Source organism: Microcaecilia unicolor, chromosome 1, assembly GCF_901765095.1.
Source record: "Microcaecilia unicolor chromosome 1, aMicUni1.1, whole genome shotgun sequence".
Classification (NCBI taxonomy): Eukaryota; Metazoa; Chordata; class Amphibia; order Gymnophiona; family Siphonopidae; genus Microcaecilia; species Microcaecilia unicolor.
In genome coordinates this window covers 272577688-272597296 of record NC_044031.1, presented here as the reverse complement: position 1 = coordinate 272597296, position 19609 = coordinate 272577688, and the positions used below count along the sequence as shown (strand labels likewise).

Below are 19609 nucleotides of genomic sequence, written 5' to 3'. Positions count from 1 at the left end.
TGCTCCACCATTTGCTGCTCTATCCCCGTTAACGTTTCTGCATGCTCCTCAAGGTCCACTTCAGTCTCGTTAACTCGGTTCCCCAGTTCTTTGATCTCTTCTCTTAAGTCTGCGCTTAATTGCGCGAAGTCGCGCCGCATCTCTTTAATGTCCTTTTTAATGTCCAACAACCATGTACTCAGCTGTTCCCATTTATCTGGTGGCAACTCGTTTTCCTGTGTTTCTTCGTGCGTGCCCTGAGCGCTTGTAGGCCGCGGGCTTAGGGAGGCCCCTTGACTAGGCTGATCTCCTGCCTGCTTGTCCGCCACGTGGTCGCGTTCCCGATATGCGAAGGCAGTTAAATCCGCCGTCTTGGGTTTCAGGTTCGCCATCTTCGGGAGTGCGTGCCTTTCGCTGGCTGTTCTTACTTCTCGCCTTTCGTTTCGGGCTCCAATTGCTTTACTTATTAGCTAGTATTTGGGCTGGTATTCGGGAGCTTCACGTTCAGACCGCCATTGCGGATCGTGACGTCACCGGAAGTCCTGGTAGGGCTTTCCAAGTGCATCAAATATATTAAAAACGTTTGCCATTGTACCAGTTCTGACTTACAAGCATCTAAATGCTACACCAGCAATGCATCCAGACAGAATGCGTATCTTAGCACATAGTAGCCACTCAGGCAGAAGTCCAACATTATACTGTCAAACTCCACACTCTCATAAAGCAGTCCTAATATGCTTGCTGGTTCCTGCAATGCCCAGTCATGTTCCTGCACCAACATACAACTGAAACTTAAATTCTGATTAAGTTATCATCATTCTGTTGAAGGCTAAGAGTTACTAGTCTACAATTACAACTGTCAGAATCAAATTCGTGCAGTGGCTTATTTCATAATGCTCATAAAGGGAATAAAGGCCCCACCTCCTCTGGATGGGGAGCCTCGGGCATGTTCCCACAAATGTCTCCAACTCAAAAATATTTTCTGATAAATGAAGCAGACCCATGCAGGACACTGCAGTTCAGCCTTTTATTGCCCTGCTGCAGTTTGGGGCCAAAGTTCTATGCTGGGTTGCCACTTGGGCAGAAAAGTCTTCAAAGATCAAAAACGTTAGACCTCTTATGCTCCAGTTCTCATTTTTGCTGATATTAATAGTTTTTTCTTTGGCAGCATATTTAAAGATTCTAATAATTACTAGCTGTGGTTTTGGTCCCCACATTTTCAGCCCACCCAATGTGCTTGTTCCACTTGTAATCCTGCCACCTCTTGCTCTGAGCCTAGAGCTCGGGGAAGCTCCATTTCCACAAATTCCCTTAATTCTTGCTCTTTGAGTGTTGTCCTCTTTATGCTGGATATGAGCTACCTATATTCCCAAATCTTACGTGATTTCTTTTGTGGCTGAATGGATATTGGAAAGTTTGTCCTCCACAACGACAGTGCAATCTCTTGTCAACTCTTCTACCACTTCCTCGTGAAAGGTAATCATTAAACTTGACCCTGTAGTTGTCTGTTAACCTGCAGTCTGCTCTTATCTCGGACCACGTTTAATTAATCCTTTAATTAAAGAAGTTGTGGCATATGAACTTTTGAAACCACACAGATCCCTTCTGATCTTGAAAACTCATTGGACTGATCTTATATTTGTTCAATAACAAATCTAATACAGTTGCTAGGAATCTGTGGTACAATCAAGGATATTAGTAGTTAATAAAAAATCTATTCCCTGCCTTATATCCCTATCTTCTATCACTGTCTTCTTAAAACCATTGGACAGATGACTAAAGTGTCAACTTGCACTTACTCTACGTTTGTAAATGACAGCTAGGTGTTTCACAGTGTAAGCCAGTGATGGATGATCAGGGGCCAGTGCTCTCCTCCTGATGTCAAGAGCCCTTTCATAAAGCTCCTCAGCCTTGTCATAATGCTTCTTGTCATTGTACAATGCTGCAAGGTTGTTCAAGGACTGGGCACAGTCAGTATGATCTGGTCCTAAAACTCGCTCCCTCATTTCCAGAGAGCGCTTCAGGAACATTTCTGCAGTCCTGCAGTAAAGACATGAAACAAAGCTTTCAAAACAGTTTAAGTAGTGACCTGTAAAAGAATGATGAGAATTCAGCTTTACATATTTTTTTCCATAAAAAGTGGGCAGAGGAAGACAACTGATACTGCCATGGCTCTGATTTGATGTACTTTCACTGTACCATTTAAGAGGGAAGTTATTAATATGGGCTACTGTAAAGACGGATTATTTTACTTTTAACCCATTAATAACTAAACCTCACTGAATAAAATGAGACCTGTGTTAAAATAGCATGAGTTAGTGGTAACATAACACGAAACAGAACATAACATAGTCCACATTGATAGCTACGCCCCTTAACTATAATTCTGTTAGAGCAGCTGGTTTGACAGTGTTTTTTTGCAGTTCCTATTCTGATAACATCAAAGGATATAGAGAGTTACATGTGCTGGGGATATGTCCTTTCTTTTACATAATAAACCAGTGCTACCTTATTGTCTAGTTTGTGCAAGATCTACTCAATTTTGTGTGCCTTAGGCCATGGGAAGAGAGTGGGACTAGTATGAAAAGCTGATACCGCTTCAGCAGAAATTTAAGTCTGCTACACTACTGTGGAAAAATTGCAAATATAGGGGTCCTTTTACAAAGGCGCACTGAAAAATGGCCTGCGGTAGTGTAAGCCCGGGTTTTGGGCGTACACAGAATCATTTTTCAGTGCACCTGTAAAAATGGCCTTTTTTCCCCCCTGAAAATGGACGTGAGGCAAAATCAAAATTGCCACGGGTCCATTTTGGATCTCTGACCCTACCGCCAGCCACAGACCTAGCGGTAAAGAATTTGGCCGGTAAGGACCTGCGCGTATCTGCTACGTGAGTCCAAAAATAAAAATTATTTTCAGACGTGTGTAGCGGATGTGCACAAAAAAATGAAACTACTGCAAGAGCCACGTGGTAGTCGGGCGGTAAGCTCATTTTGGCACACGTTGGGCGCGTGTAGGCACCTACACGGCTTAGTAAAAGGGGACCACAGTGAATGAGAGATGAGTGTTTGAAGCTTGCTTATTCTTCACACCAAAGTTAATGCTACTGAAGTTCGTTTTTAGGCCAGGTAGTTCAGCTCTGCTGATGCCATGGATCCACAGGGTATTTTCATGGGCTAAGCCACAGCAACATTAAGGTTCCTTGGAACAGGTGATCTCTTGACTCCCCCATGAACATGAACACATCAATACTACTACTACTACTACTGATTTCTATAGTGCTAAGGCTTCCATTAGAGTGTATGTGTAAGCAACCACGGCACTCAGATGAACATTTATTGAGAAGAAACTTAGATAAGATGATGAAAGGTTGGGAGCAAGATAACAGGTCAAGCTTCCTTGAACACAACACATGGAGAACCTCTTCCATTTGATGTTTGATTTTCTTGTACAGCCTAGTAATTGGTAAGGATGGGCATACTTAAAAAGCCATATTTTCTGCTTCTATGTATCCTAGAAGCTATTATGGTATCTTCCAGTTCTTGAAAAGCTGAAGAGACATACTAATAAATGATCAACATTCATGTGATATGTGCTAGCCAAAGATGTTCGTATGAAAATTCTTTGCAGAAGAGGTGCTATGAGAGGACTTCCACAGCAAGACAAAACTTCACTGGTAAGTTATTTGCTAGGAAATTACTTTTAAACTTGGGGAAAGGTAGACAGAGTTAAACAGGAAATCTTGGTGTCTTTATGTTTAAAGTTACTCTGCTTATTTAGTAAAGGCAAATTAAGAAATACATTTTTGTTTTGTTTAGCATTTAAAGTCTCTATTACAGCTTCATAAGCTAGTGGTTAAGGGACTACTCTAGAGCTTGCCATTAACATCAGTGCAGAGCAGAACTGATAGTCACAGGAAACCTCAGTTTAGAGTTTTAACTTTAATTTGCAGCACAGCTTGCTCATTTAAAATAAAATGAATACCTATCAGAAAGAAAGGTAGGGTCATCATACTTGTATATTTCTACTTAAAAGTATTTGCTAGACAAAGTTACCTTTAAAGGTTTTACTGCCAGGAACTAAGAAACACTGTGATGGTGTTCATATAAGTACATAAGTAATGCCATACTGGGAAAAGACCAAGGGTCCATCGAGCCCAGCATCCTGTCCACGACAGCGGCCAATCCAGGCCAAGGGCACCTGGCAAGCTTCCCAAACGTACAAACATTCTATACATGTTATCTGTCAATTTAGCCACAGTGACCGATTAAAGAAGAAAGTTGAAAAGGGCCCTGTTTTCACACTGATTGCAGTGTGAGTCATCAAAGCAGCACAGACACATAAGTAAGCCAAACATTCAGTTGTTCTCTTTCCAGAAGAGGTGCTATGAGAGGACTTCCAGAGCAGGACAGAACTTCACTGGTAAATTATTTGCTGGGCATAGTAGATTTAAGAGTTAAATAGGTAATCTCGGTGTCTTTATGTTTTTAAGTTGCTCTGCTTATTTAGCAAAGACAGTTTAAGGAATAGGGTTTTTTTGTTTGTTTGTTTGTTTAGCATTTAAAGTGCTAGTCAAGGCTGTTCACATGAAAAATATTTCCAGAAGAGGTGCAATGAGAGGATTCCAGAGCAGGAGAGAAATTCACTGGTATGTTATTTGCTGAAAAATTGCTTTTAAACTTTGGGAAAGGTAGAGTTAAATAGGTAATCTTGGTGTCTATGTTTAAAGTTACTCTGCTTATTTAGCAAAGCAGTGTAAGGAATATTTTTGTTTGTTTGTTTGTTTAGCATTAAAGTCTCTATTACAGTTTCATAGGCTAGCAGTTAATGGACTATTCTAGAACTTACTATAGCATCAGTGTAGAGCAGATCTAGATTTAGAATTTAATTCCCATCCACCCCTGGCCTGATCTCTGATTTATAGGCTCTTGAGCCAATTAGAAGGCTAGAAAGTTATTTAGGACATCTCTATCAGACAGTAATTAGCTCTTACAAATAGGTCTATAGAGGGGAACCTATAAATAACAATACCAATAATAAAACTCTAAATAAGAGCATAGCCTAGAATAGGGGTAGGCAACTCCGGTCCTCGAGAGCCGCAGGCAGGTCAGGTTTTCAGGATATCCACAATGAATATGCAGGAGATAGATTTGCAAGCACTGCCTCCTTGGTATGCAAATCTATCTCCTGCATATTCATTGTGGATATCCTGAAAACCTGACCTGCCTGCGGCTCTCGAAGACTGGAATTGCCTACCTCTGGCCTAGAATATAACTAACAATTGTAGGGCACATCAGTCTACAAATTCCTACTCCATTAGAAACAATTAAGAAATTATCAATAATAAGACAGTAGTCCAGCAGCAAGACGGAGCCTATCAGGTCTTTTGCACATAGTGTCACATGTTTAATTATCTCCCAGCTGGTGAGAGGTCATATGTAGGTACTTGGCACAGGGAGAAGAGATTTAGATTTGTTAGGAACTGAGCAACATTCTGGGGAAGGGGCGCATATTCCGAAAGGAACGACACCACCTTAACCAGGATGGAACCAAGCTGCAGGCACTAACATTTAAAAAGGAGATACAGCAGCTTTTAAAATAGAATTGGGGAAAGCCAGCATTCACCAGGAGCACATAGTTCGGAGTGAGGTATTCTTGAAGGATGCTACTATAACAAACATTTGGGGAATTCCAATAGAGAGGTTTCAACAAAGGTGAAAGAGAGCCAGAAGTGTTTAAGGGTATGACACAGCAAAGGTTGCAAATTATCTCTGTCAACTTCTAAGCATCTTGTAGATGTAAGGAAAAAACACAATCTGAAGTGTCTGTATACAAATGCTAGAAGCCTAAAAAAATAAGATAGGAAAATTAGAGTATATAGTACTAAATGAAGAGGCAGATATAATAGGTATCTCAGAGACCTGGTGGAAGGAGGACAATCAATGGGACACTGTGGTACTAGGGTACAAATTATATCACAATGATAAGGTGGATCAAACTGGAGAGGGGGTTGCTCTGTATGAGTGAAACAAAATAAAAATTCTGCATAAAACGTATAGCAGCGTGGAATCCTTATGCATAGAAATTCCATATGTGAAGGGAAAGAATATAAGCGTACAGCTATACTACTGTCCACCAGGCCAGAGCCAGAATGTTCAGACAGATGAAAATATGTTAATAGAAATTAGAAAAGCTAGCAAAAAGTCAGCAACAGTATAATAATGGGTGCTTTCAATTACTGCAAATTATGGAACTTGTAGAATATAATCACCACAATTCTGAAGATTCTACAATCAAGGGTGAATATAGACTCCCAATTATGAAAGTTGGTGGAGAAAAAAAAGACCTCAGTGAAACCGGACACTCCTCTTTTTAAAGGACACGCCTTTTAGTTAGAGAGGGAACCTCGCAGTGAAACCGGACACTTCTCTTTTTAAAGGACACACCTTTTAAAGGACTGCCATTTCATGTTGGATGCCAGAGGACGCAGTGAAGGCGTGTTAGTTACTTGGAGGTGTTTTTGAAATACTTTCCCCTGATGCAGCCATTTTGTGGCGAAACAGGGCTTCCCTGTCAGGAATCGATGAGCGTGAAAAAAAGGATTAAGCAAGATTATGCACGGATACGTGGAAGAAAATTAAGTTCGTTTCACCATCCAAGCTAAGTAACGTTTTTTTCGTTACGTTGTATTGTCTTCAGATATGAGTGTTTGAAAGGGTGCTATGGCATACACAGTATGAAAGGAGTTTATGTGGAGTTTTTTTTGAGACTGATGATTAAGGAGGTCCCCTCTCTAACTAAAAGGCGTGTCCTTAAAAAAGAGGAGTGTCCGGTTTCACAGAGGTCTTTTTTCTCCACCAACTTTCATAATTGGGAGTCTATATTCACCCTTGAACAGTTGAGTCATTGTAGAATCTTCAGAATTGTGGTGATTTCAATTACTCCAATATTGACTGGTTAAATGCCATATAGGGAGTGCTAGGGAGGTAAAATTTCTAGATGTAATAAATGACTACTTCTTGGAGCAACTGGTCCAGGAACCGACAAGAGGGAGAGCTATTTTAGATCTAATCTTTAGTGGAATGAAGGACTTGTGCAAGAGGTAATGGTGTTGGATCCGCTGGGAAACAGGGATCATTAACATGATCAAATTTGACTTAAAAACTGGAGTGCAGTCACTAAGGAAATCTACTGTAGCAACATTTAATTTTCAAAAGGGTAACTGAGCTCTACTGATCAGCATATTTTACTATTTGGCAGAATACAAAATAACAAAAAATATTATTCGGCTGAATACGAATACCAGGCATCGAGCTTTAACATAAATAATAAAAGAAGCAACATGAAATCAGAGATCAAGTGTTTATTTCAGTAGGATTTAGTACAGTAGATCCCCAGATTATTGTATTTGGGGCACTATTCGGGGCCAAATCGAATTTAATATGAATATTTGGTACAGCCATAGTATTTATAATAAAATGAGGAAAATGGTTTAAAAAACACTGAAAGGCTCAGCTGCAAAGGTTAGGACTTTAAATCAGACATGGACATTATTTAAAAATTCCATTTTGGAAGCCCAGACCAGACGTACTCCACCATTTTAATAAAGGTGGAAAAAAGAGCAGACAATAGCTAGCATGGTTAAAGGGAGAAGTGAAAGACGCTATTAGAGCCAAAAGAACATCTTTCAGAATATGGACAAAAGATCCGAATGAAGAAAACAAGAAGCAATATAAGCATTGTCAAGTTATATGCAAAGCCTTGATATAGAAGGCCAACAGAGAATATGAAGAGAAACTTGCCTTGGAGGCAAAAACTCATAGTAACTTTTTCAGGTATATCAGAAGCAGAAAACCTCTGAGGGAATCCATGGGACCATTAGATCATCAAAGAGTAAAAGGGACACTCAGGGAGGACAGGGCCATAGCAGAGAGGCTGAATGAATGCCTTGCCTTGGTCTTTACTACAGAAAATGTAAGAGATCTACCTGTACCAGAGATGGTTTTCAAGGGTGACGATGCAGAGGGGCTGAAAGAAATCTCTGTGAACCTGGAAGATGTACTGCACCAAATTGATAAATTGAAGAGTAGTAAATCACCTGGACCAGATGGTATACACTCCAGAGTACTGAAAGAACTCAAATATGAAATTTCAGATCTGCTATTAGTGATCTGTAACCTGTTGTTAAAATCATCCATAGTACTTAAAGATTGGAAAGTGGTCACTGTATTGCCTATTTTTAAAAAGGAATCCAGGGATGATCCTGAAAATTACAGACCAGTAAGCCAGACTTCAGTGCCGAGCAAAATAGTGGAAACTATTATAAAGAATAAAATCACTGAACACAAGGACAAACATGGTTTAATTGAACAGAGTCAACATGGATTCAGCCAAGGGAATTCTTGTCTCACCAATTTGCTTCAATTCTTGAATGAGAGAATAAACATGTGGATTAAGGTGAGCCAGTTTATGTAGTGTATCTAGATTTTCAGAAAGCATTTGACAAAGTCCCTCATAAGAGACTCCTAAGAAAATTAAAAACCCATGGGATAGGAAGCAATGTTCTGTTGTGGATTAGGAATTGGTAGATGGCCAGAAAACAGAGGGTAGGGTTAAATGGCCAATTCTCTCAGTGGAGGAGGGTGAATAGTGGAGTGTCCCAGGGATCTGTGCTGGGACTGGTGCTGTTTAACATATTTATTAATGATCTGGAAATGGGCATGATAAGTGAGGTTATTAAATTTGCAGACAACACAAAATTATTCAAAGTTGTTAAAATGCATGCTGATTGTGAAAAATTGCAGGAAGACCGGGCATCCAAATGGCAGATGAGATTTAATGTGGACAAGTGCAAAGTGATTTACATTAGGAAGAATAATCCAAATTGTAGCTAGGAGTCAGCACCCAAGAAAAGGATCTCAGTTTTATCATGGACAATATGCTGAAATCATCTGCCCAGTGTGTGGAGGCGGCCAAGAAAGCAAACAGAAAATTTGTCAGAAAGAAAGCATTTATTATCTGTAGCCCAATGAGCCAGTTTTCAGTCCTGTTCTCTCATAAAAATCTTTAAGATTATTGCAAAGGTTAAACATACTAGTTAGTACTTGGACTTTATGCCAATTTTTTTTGGCTTAAAAGAGACAGATATGGTTTGATGCCCTTATTACATATGATACATCAGAGGCTGAATTTAGGGATAGTTCCCAAGCCCTGGAAACATGCTGTGGTTAGACTTTAAACACAGACAGACTCAGTGGCGTACCAAGGGGGGGGGGGGGGGGGGCGATCCGCCCCGGGTGCATGCCGCTGGGGGGGGGGGGGGGGGGGTGCTGCGCACGCCTGTTCTTCATTCGTTCCATGCTCCCTCTGCCCCGGAACAGGAAGTAACCTGTTCCGGGGTGGAGGGAGCATGGAACAAACGGACAGACGCGCGTGCCCCCCCCCCCCCCCAGCGGCATGCACCCGGGGGGGGGGGGGGGGTTGCTGCGCATCAGCGATCCACCCCGGGTGTCAGCCCCCCTAGGAACGCCACTGGACAGGCTTAAAGCTGTTATAAGGCCCATCTCAAATTTGCCCTTCACAGATAAAATTATTGAACAATTAGTTTTGGAACAACTAGTAAGTTTTGTAGAATCTGTACAGAATTTACATCTCTGACAGAGAGGATTTAGAGAGGGCCAAAGTACAGAGACCCTAATTACAGCAATTGTAAATGAAGTTTATGAGGACTTAGACAATGGCCCTATTGTACTGGCAGTATTTTTGGATCTATTGTTAGCATTCAATTTGATAGACCATTCACTATTATTACAACGGCTGCGAGAGGTTAGTATTACAAGGGTAGTTCTTGAGTGATTTTACTCATTTTTGAGCCAAAGAACATTTTAAGTAACCTGAATTTCTCAGCTCTCCTCTAATTTTACTATTAACTGTGGAGTTCCTCAGGACTCTGCATTGTCCTCCATGTTATTTAATATATTTTTAAGCCTCATTATGACACTGATACAAAGTATGGGTTTAAGTGCATTCTTTTACATGGATGCTATTTAAATTTTAGCTCATATAGATTTATACACTTTGGATATTTCAGGAGTGCAAAATGGTCTTAAAGCTTTATCTGATTGGATGTTTCAACATTTTTTAGTTTTAAACGTTAAAAAAAAAATCAAAGTCTGTTGGATTACAGGGTACTGGAATAGGTCCACGATTACACCAGTTTTATTTGGTAATCCCACACAACCGGTGGAATGCTTTTGTTATGTGGGACTACTTATTGATTCAAGATTAACATTTGAAGACCAGGCCAACAAGGTGGTGAAAGAGGGTTTTGTAATTTTGGGAAGACTGCGGTCCATAAAATACATTTACAATAAGGAAGCCATACTTTATTACGCGCCTTGATAACATCAAGGCTAGATTATGCTAATGGGATATATGCAGGTTTATCATGTAACACTTTGAAGAGATTGCAAACCCTTCAAAATGTTGCAATTTAGTGTTTGGGAAATAAGAAATATGATCACGTTTCCCCACTGTTTGTACATTACCAATGGTTGCCAATTAAATTCAGAATTTCTTCTAAGATCCTGATGTTGGCTTATAAGGCATTAAATGAGTTAAGACTTTCCTATTTAAACACCCTGACAATTCCATGTATTCCAGGAAGGGTTCTTAGATCGTTGCAGGATTGCCAGATGGTGGAACCATCAAAAACTAGAATAAGAGGAGTCTGGGCAAGGGAAAGAGCTGTTTACTGCCTTGTTTATGGAACACTATTCCAAAAGATATACGTGCAGAATTGAACCCCCAAAAGTTCAAGCCTATGCTTAAAAGCTATTATGTCAGGCAGGCTAGAATTGTTGCAATGACTGCAAGCTTAATTTTGAATAGCTTACAATGAAACCCAGTGTTTCTAGCAGTTGAGATATGGTTTGAAGTGACTGCTTGCCTGAGCAGTCATTACCACTAGAAAGTTTGGGGGACATATAGTAACATTCAGTACATGCTACAGGCCTAATATATTCCTATGGGCCCAGAAGCAGAGAGTGTACACTAACTGTAAGTAAATAGTCCTCTTGGTGAAATTTCTGGAGGCTGTTGAGAGTCGAAAGGGAACTCTTTGTGCTATGAAATGGAGAAAGGGTTTGAATCAACATGTGGGTATATGCAACTTTAAGGTCTAGAGCACATGAATGGAATTCAACATAAAGAAATTTAAATCACTGTTGAAGGCATGGTTATTTAAGCAGGCTTTTCCTGGTGATTGAGGGGGCTCATTGTGTACTTGGTGCCTGGGAGAGTGAGAAGAATGATTTTTAACTGGTATAATATGTCAGTTTGTTTTAGGTTCTAGGTTCTTTTATGAGTGCATGTATTACCTTTCCTATCAAAATATTGTAGTTTCTTTATATATATATATATATTTTTTTTTTTTTAACTGCTTTATTCTGTCTGATAGTTAAAGTGGTATATTAAGTTCTAAATAAATAAATACATCATTAACTTTTCTCAAATGAGGAATCTCTTTAGGTTTTACAGGTCCAAAAATCATTCTTCTACCTTCTGATTTCTTAAGAATTAAGAATAAAAAAATATCAGTAATAGCCTTTGTTAAACTCAACTAATAGTCCAGACACCACAGCATTTGCATGAAACACAGACTTCACCCCTCTTGCAGTCGATCTTCTTGGGTCTTTTCCAATGTGATGTTCTACATGGGGAAATTTGGAGGGATCTGATGAAAATGGAGCCTTTAACTCTGTCTCAACTTTGACTTAGTAACATAGCAGTATCATAGTAACATAGTAATTGACAGCAGATAAAGACCTCTACGGTCCATTCAGTCTGCCCAACAAGATAAACTCATTTACATGGTATGTGATACTTTATATGTATACCCAAGTTTGATTTGTCCTTGCCTTTCTCAGGGCACAGACCATATAAGTCTACCCAGCACTGTTCTTGTACTAAGTTCTGGAGCTAACGTCGAAGCCCCTTAAAATTTACACTCCAGCCGATCCCTATCTATTCAGTCACAATCAGGGCATAGACTGTAGAAGTCTGCCCAGCTCTCATTTTCCCCAATTACCGGTATCGCCACCCAATCTCTGCTAAGATTCCGTGGATCCATTCCTTCTAAAAAGGATTCCTTTGTGTTTACCCCACACGTTTGAATTCTGTTACCGTTTTCATCTCCAACACCTCCCGCGGGAAAGCATTCCACATATCCACCACCCTCTCCTTTAAAAAATACTTCCTGACATTAGTCCTGAGTCTGCCCCTCTTCAACCTCAATTCATGTCCTCTAGTTCTACCGCCTTCCTGTCTCCGAAAAAGGTTTATTTGCGGATTAATACATTTCAAATATTTGAACGTCTGTATCATGTCACCCCTGTTTTTCCTTTCCTCTAAGGTATACATGTTCAGGTCAGCAAGTCTCTCCTCGTACGGTTTGCAACGCAAATCCCATACCACTTTTATAGCTTTTCTTTGCACCACTTCCAGTCTTTTTACATCCTTAGCAAGATACGGCCTCCAAGACTGAATACAATAGTCCAATTGGGGCCTCACCAACGACTTGTAGAGGGGCATCAACACCTCCTTTCTTCTGCTGGTTATGCCCCTCTCTACGCAGCCTAGCATCCTTCTGGCCATGGCTGTCGCCTTGTTTCTTCACCTTTAGATCCTCAGACATCAACACCCCAAGGTCTCTCTCCTGAGTCGAGCTTACTAATCTCTCCCCTCCTATTCGGTATCTCTTTCGCGTTTCTGCACCCCAAGTGCATCACTACACTTCTTGGCATTACATTTTAACTCCTACCAGTGAAAACCACAAACTAAAAAAAAAAAAAAACCTAAAACTAAAACAAACTAATTTTAGTGATACTATGTGCTATTTTTTTTCTTTTTTTAAAATATGCAAATGGTGCTCAGTGGCTGGGCATGTCCCACTGGACTCACTCACATTGCAAAACTGTGTATACTGCCAATATGCATGGAAAACCTCTGTGACCAAACATACAGTCACAGGCAAAGATTACGTACTGAGGAACATGACTAATTGTGAGTCTGCACGGGTGGTATATGGCATCAGGTGTCCTTGTGCCAAGTGGTACATTGAGCAGACAAAACGCAGAATTAAAGACCGTATAGCAGAACTCTTAAGCAATCTGCGAAACCATAAGAAGGAGGCACCACTGGCATCACATTGGGTACAGATGAACCATAAGGAAATAGGTATTCTATTTGTTGTACTGCATCAAATACCAGCGCATGTCACAGGGGATATTGTGTCTATGCTGCTCTGTAAAGAACGTCTGATCTACCAATGGCAGACAGCGATCCCACGTGGACTGAACAACGAAATTGATTGGTGGGCATTACCCCCCCCCCCCCCCCCATGTTTAAAAGCTAGGTGAGTACCCAGAAGGATTACTGTGCATGTACCGGCATCTGGCAGGTGGAGAGCTGAGGCTGTACCGTTCCCGCCACAGGTTAGCCAAAGAGCATTTTTGCTATCACTTTGTTACAGGAAAGTTTAGACTACGATGCAGAAAGAAGTTTAAGGCTGAAAAATGATCAGTCTCACAATTCCATTCATATCTCTTCTCCTTTCTCCAATATATCTGAAAAAAGTCTGGTCACCTCTCTTTATATCCTTAGCCATTTTTTCTTCCACTCGCGCTTTCGCTAGCCATATTTCCCTCTTCGCTTCTTTGAGTTTAATCCGATAATCTTTTCCGTGATCCTCTCGTTGCGTTCTTTTGTATTTCTTGAACAAAGCCTCTTTTGCTCTTATTTTTTCAGCTACTTGTTTGGAGAACCATATAGGTTTCCTGCTTCTCTTGTTTTTGTTTACTTTCCTCACAAAAAGATCAGTCACCATATTTAGAGCAGCCTTTAGCTCGGACCACTGTTTTTCCACATCTTCTGCGCCTTCCCACGCCAACAGCTCCTTCTTTTTTTTTGTTACATTTGTACCCCGCACTTTCCCACTCATGGCAGGCTCAATGCGGCTTACATGGGGCAATGGAGGGTTAAGTGACTTGCCCAGAGTCACAAGGAGCTGCCTGTGCCTGAAGTGGGAATCAAACTCAGTTCCTCAGTTCCCCAGGACCAAAGCCCACCGCCCTAACCAAAACGTTACAAGAAATGTTACAGTCCCAAAATGATATTTAAGAACAGGGGGAATTACTCAAAGCATGTGGTAATATTTCTAGTTTTTAAGAACATGTGCTGTATTTATAAGTTTTAAGATATATATTTTGATTTTTATTCTCCACCAATTACCTATAAGGTAATAAGATTTACAATTGCAAGATTAAAGGGGAATTAAACATTATCTCTGTTGAATCACATTAACCTGCACTGCAAGATTTAAGAACATATATTCCCCCATTTTATCAGTACATCTGAAATCCGGAGTTTTATGCGTCCACACTCCGCCTTCGCCCTTATTTCAAACCATAGAGTGTGATGATCACTATTACATAGGTGGGCACCTGGATCAATCCCTTTTAATAATACAAGACCTATCACAACCTTATAGGAGGTTGGTGTATATCTCACTCCTGATGGTCAGGAAAACTATTTTACATTTTTGGATCTCTGAAGAGGGTGCTTTAGGAGTGGTATGGAAAACAAAGATGAGGGAAGTAGGCACACACAAGAGGCGAATCTATTCCAAGACCAGTAGACCAGATAATAGAAAGTATGTCATGCTGTGGACATATTGCCTAAATGTAATCACCTAGGGAGAAAGGAGAAGGAGGGGAAGGGGCGTGACTGTTGAGAAATGGAACGGAGTGTCTGGAGAAGTGAAAGGTAGAATGGATGGGGGGATCTAAACAACTATAAGAAAATACAATGCAGGCTGTCACAAAAGTACAAAGATTGACATGGATTTGTACTACATAACACGTTTTGCTGTTCTTGAATTGTACACTTGATTTTATAGTATGTACTTTGCAAATTCAACCTGTATTCTGTGAATAAAAATAAATAAAAACATAGGTGGGCACCCACCTGGATATCGGAAACACTACCCCCATTCGTGAGCACTATATCCAGCATCGACCCTTCCCTCGTGGGTTCAGTCACCATTTGTCTGAGCAAGGCACTTTGACAGGCAACCACAATCTCCCTACTTCTTTCTGATTCCGCAGACAGGTGTTTGCGCAGGAGGTCTGCAGATAACCTCCATGTGTATACAGGTTCCGTTTTGTCTTTCCAGGACGATCCAGGACTTATTTCTCTTTTATCATCAAATGTAGGGCCTGCTGAAAAACTGAAGCCTGTCTGCTATGAGAAGAGAAGTTGAAATAGCTGAATGTCTGGGGTGTAGAAACCCTAAAGAGAGATATCAGATAGGAGGGGAGAGATTAGTAAACTTGACTCAGGAGAGAGACCTTGGGGTGCTGGTGGCCGAGGATCTGAAGGTGAAGAAACAATGTGACAAGGCAACGGCTGTGGCCAGAAGGATGGTAGGCTGCATAGAGAGGAGTATAACCCAGCAGAAGAAAGGAGGAGTTGATTCCCCTTCTACAAGTCGTTGGTGAGGTCCCACTTGGGAGTAGTGTGTTCAATTTTGGAGGCCGTTATCTAGCTAAATATGTAAAAAGACTAGAAGCCATGCAAAGAAAAGCTATGAAAATGGTACGGGATTTACGTTGCAAACCGTACGAGGCGAGACTTGCCAACTTGAACATTTATACTTTGGAGGAAAGGAGAAACAAAGGCGACATGATACGTTCAAATACTTGACAGGTATTAATCCGCAAACAAACCTTTTCTGGAGACAGGTAGAATTAGAGGACATGAATTGAGGTTGAAGGGGGGCAGACTCAGGAGTAATGTCAGGAAGCATTTTGTCACGGAGAGGGTGGTGGATACATAGAATGCCCTCCCGAGGGAGGTGGTGGATACTGAAAACGGTAATGGAATTCAAACATATGCGGGATAAACACAAAGGAATCCTTTTTAGAAGGAATGGATCCACGAAATCTTAGCGGAGATTGGGTGGCAATGCTGGTAGTTGGGAAGCAAAACCAGTGCTGGGCAGATTTCTACAGTTAACGCCCTGATCGTGACTGAATACATAGGGATGGGCTTGAGTGAAAATTTTAAGGGGCTTCGCCGTTAAGTTTCAGAACTTTTAGTACAAGAAGAGTGCTGGGCAGACTTACACGGTCTGTGCTCTGAGAATGGCAAGGACAAATCAAACTTGGGTATACATATAAAGTATCACATACCATGTAAAATGAGTTTATCTTGTTGTGCAGACTGGATGGACCATACAGGTCTTTATCTGCCGTCACTTACTACGTTACACTCTGTTTCATCAAAAGACTCAATAGCCTGAGAAGTATTGATGTACACTGTTTTAAAACTATGTACTGGGTAACAATATGGTTCACAGTACAATAAATCAGTACTAAAAAAAAAAAAAAAATATATATATATATATATATATATATATATATATATATATATATATACATACATGCATATATATTAAATATCTGTTACTTATAAAGTTATGTGTCTCTGATGAGACCTTTGGGGCTCCTGCTACTGTTCTGCCTGGGTGAGGATACTGTCAATAATTTTGTCACTGGTAGTGAGATTGCCTTCTAAAAGAAAACTTTGTTATTGTTTTGCTGCTGCTGGCAGTTTGGCCAGGCCAGCCCCACTGTCAAAGTGAATAGGGTCTTTATGGATGCAGGACATTTATTCTACAAGAGATACATACTCAAGATTGTTCTGTAGGTAATAGAGGACTCCCAGCTCATTTAGCGTCCGAGCACTGTCAGGTGAGTCTTTTCCCAGGGTGAGTTCTTCCAACTGCTGGGCACGTTGTTTCAGCAGAGCAAACCCATACTAAAATGACAAAACAGAATAGCTCATCAACATCCATTCTCAATCAGTCTCTCTCTACTTTCTATGCATGTGCATGTCAATAAATGTAAACTGGCATCCTGTCCCAAATCCAAATAAAACAGCCTGAACATTAGTGTTCTTGTGGAGACAGTCAAAACCATGTCTCAGGTTTTGTCTGTGATGAAGCTGGGACTTTTGAGCCCTCTGATGTCTGGGGCAAGAGCAAGAAACTGTCTAGATTGGGAGGAGCAGGAGGGTAGAGGATACCTATGCCTGTGAGAGTAATAGGATCTCTATTGCTCTTTGTTTTGATACCCTCTGGACGAGGTCCTCAAGAAGGTCTTAAGGGTGGCACTATGCAGTTTAATGAGTATAGCAACCTTTTGCACCTTATCTCCGAAGAGATGGTCTCCATGACATTTATTTATTTAGATTTTGCTCACACCTTTTTCAGTAGTAGCTCAAGGTGCGTTACATTCAGGTACTCTGGAAATTTCTCTGTCCCAGGAGGGCTCACAATCTAAGTCTGTACCTGAGGCAATGGAGGGTTAAGTGACTTACCCAAGATCACAAGGAGCAGCAGTGGGATTTGAACCGGTCACCTCTGGATTGCAAGACCGGTGGTGCTCTAACCACTAGGCCACTCCTCCACTCCATGGCGTGTCAGAAAGCTTTTCTTGCATATCTTGTTTTAGGTTTGAGGCCCATAACAAGGCGAGTCTACAGGTGCCAGTCCCTATATATAGCAGATGCTCTCATGCTCTTCATGCCATATCAAAAAATATTCTAAGTTACACAGACTATTTTTCTGCACTCCTTCTCTTTGGTTACTATCAGGAAAAGTTCTTTGGTCTTGTCTCTGGGAACAGTGCCCACGAACTCTGCAACACTGCACACTACACGCTGCTAGGATGCTATGTAGCATTACCGCTAGGGGTGCCACCATTTTCGGAAAGGGGACTACTTCAATCCCGTCTCATTAGACACCAGGAATCCCCTTGGGTAAGTTCTGGCGGATAAAGAGGTGTTGTGGAGAGGTGGGGGGGATTTTGGGCAGGGCTTCCATTATGGAAAGGGATCATAGGGGTTTAGATCCAGAGTGGGAGGGAGGTAGTGATTGTAGGGGAAAATGCTTAGGGGATCAAGGGTGATGAGGGATCGGGGAGTTTCCTGAGGAGTGTGGGGAGATTGGGGGAAAAATTGTATCAGCAACCTGGAAGTTTGACAGGTGCCAGCTGATATTCAGTGCCAGCACCCACATAGCTAAGCAGGCATATTTATGACTGCTTTTTGTGTGGTCTTATCTGCCTGCTTAGTTATATGGGTCCTGTACTGAATACAGCCGCACTCACATAACTACCAGGTCCTCCCCAACTCCATCCCTATAATGCCCCTCTTTTGCCTGTTCCAAGATGGCCGAATAGTAATATTTAACGGCACTCTCCACTTAGGTCTTGCTGAATATTGGTGGCCCTCTAGCTGAATAAGTTAAGTGAGTAGAAGCCTCTCCTGCTCGCTTAAATCACTTTGAATATCAGGCCCTTAACTTTTTCCCTCTCACACTGTCTGCCACTTTTGTCACCCACTTTTTAGGATCTTGAATTTAGGAGTTTAGTGATACAAAGATTATAAATCTAGGAACTTGGCCTTAACCAATTTAGGGGCATAAAAGTGCATAAACTCTTTGAATATTGGTCTCAATATCACTATATAAACAATCAGAATTAACAGAAATATTAACACCCTAAACTAAGGGGTTCTTTTACTAAAGCTTACTGTACGCTAATTCTGTTAGCACACGCTAAATGCTAAGAAGCCCATTTTATATCTATGGGCTTCTTAGCACTTAGTGCATGCTAAGCTTTAGTAAAAGGGCCCCTGAATATCTAGTGTTCTTTGCCCTTAGCTAAGAATTTATTGGAGCAGGGCAGAAAAGGGCACTCATAGGGTATGCCGAAAGTTGACCTCCACAGATCCAAGTGTCCATCTTTTTTCTGCCAGTTACTCATACAGATGATCAGACTTTTTTTTTTGCAAAGTAATGGATCAATGGAATGGGATGAAAAGGCAATCCAAAAGTTAAGCGAACAGGGATATCTATTACTACATTAAGAAAGGAAAACAAGTAGATGAGTTAGGTCTTATGGTCATTAGCTGACATCTTGTTCTCTCTTTCTATGTTTCGACTGCTAATTCTCTATTTGAATAAATGAACAGAGATATGCTATGAACAAGAACTTCAAATTTTGTTGAAAGTACCCATGATAGGAGTTATTATAAAGGAATGAGTTTTGTCTAATCTTTTGCTACAGATCCACCTTTCCTACCATGCTTCCTTTCCAACGGGCAACTCGCTGACGAATTTTCAGGGATCTCTTCCTCAGCTGTTCAGCTTGTTCATACCTTAAGAAAAAAAGAGAACAGAAATAAGGGGAAGGACAACAATACAATACAAAATAGCAGCAGCTAGCCAGAAGAGAGAAAGAAAAGTTATGCTTTATTTTATCATCCAAGATGTTTGGCTTTGGTCCTAAATGTATACAAAATAGCTACGTTTTATTTCCTTAGAATCCTTACCAGACAGGTCCAGAACATGTGGGTTATATCCATTGACCAGCAGATGGTGACAGAAAAAACAAACTAGTTCTGTGCGAATAGCCCTTCAAGTGCATCATGCAGCCTTAGAATGCTCACTATTTCTCTATGGTGATTGTAGAAGGGGCAACTGCTGGTCTTTACACTAAGGGGGTCTTTT

The 19609-nt window shown here is 40.9% G+C and overlaps 1 protein-coding gene across 1 annotated transcript in view; it reads right to left on the bottom strand.

Annotated features, from left to right (window-relative positions):
• The window catches only part of LOC115472384 (nephrocystin-3-like), a 228543-nt gene that overhangs the window by 24357 nt on the left and 184577 nt on the right, over window positions 1-19609 (bottom strand). The window contains exons 23-25 of the mRNA XM_030206641.1: window positions 19182-19257; window positions 16727-16854; window positions 1779-2019 (exon numbers count right to left, since the gene is read on the bottom strand). Of these exons, the coding sequence (XP_030062501.1) occupies window positions 1779-2019; window positions 16727-16854; window positions 19182-19257 (445 nt within the window). The remainder of the gene's footprint in view (window positions 1-1778; window positions 2020-16726; window positions 16855-19181; window positions 19258-19609) is intronic.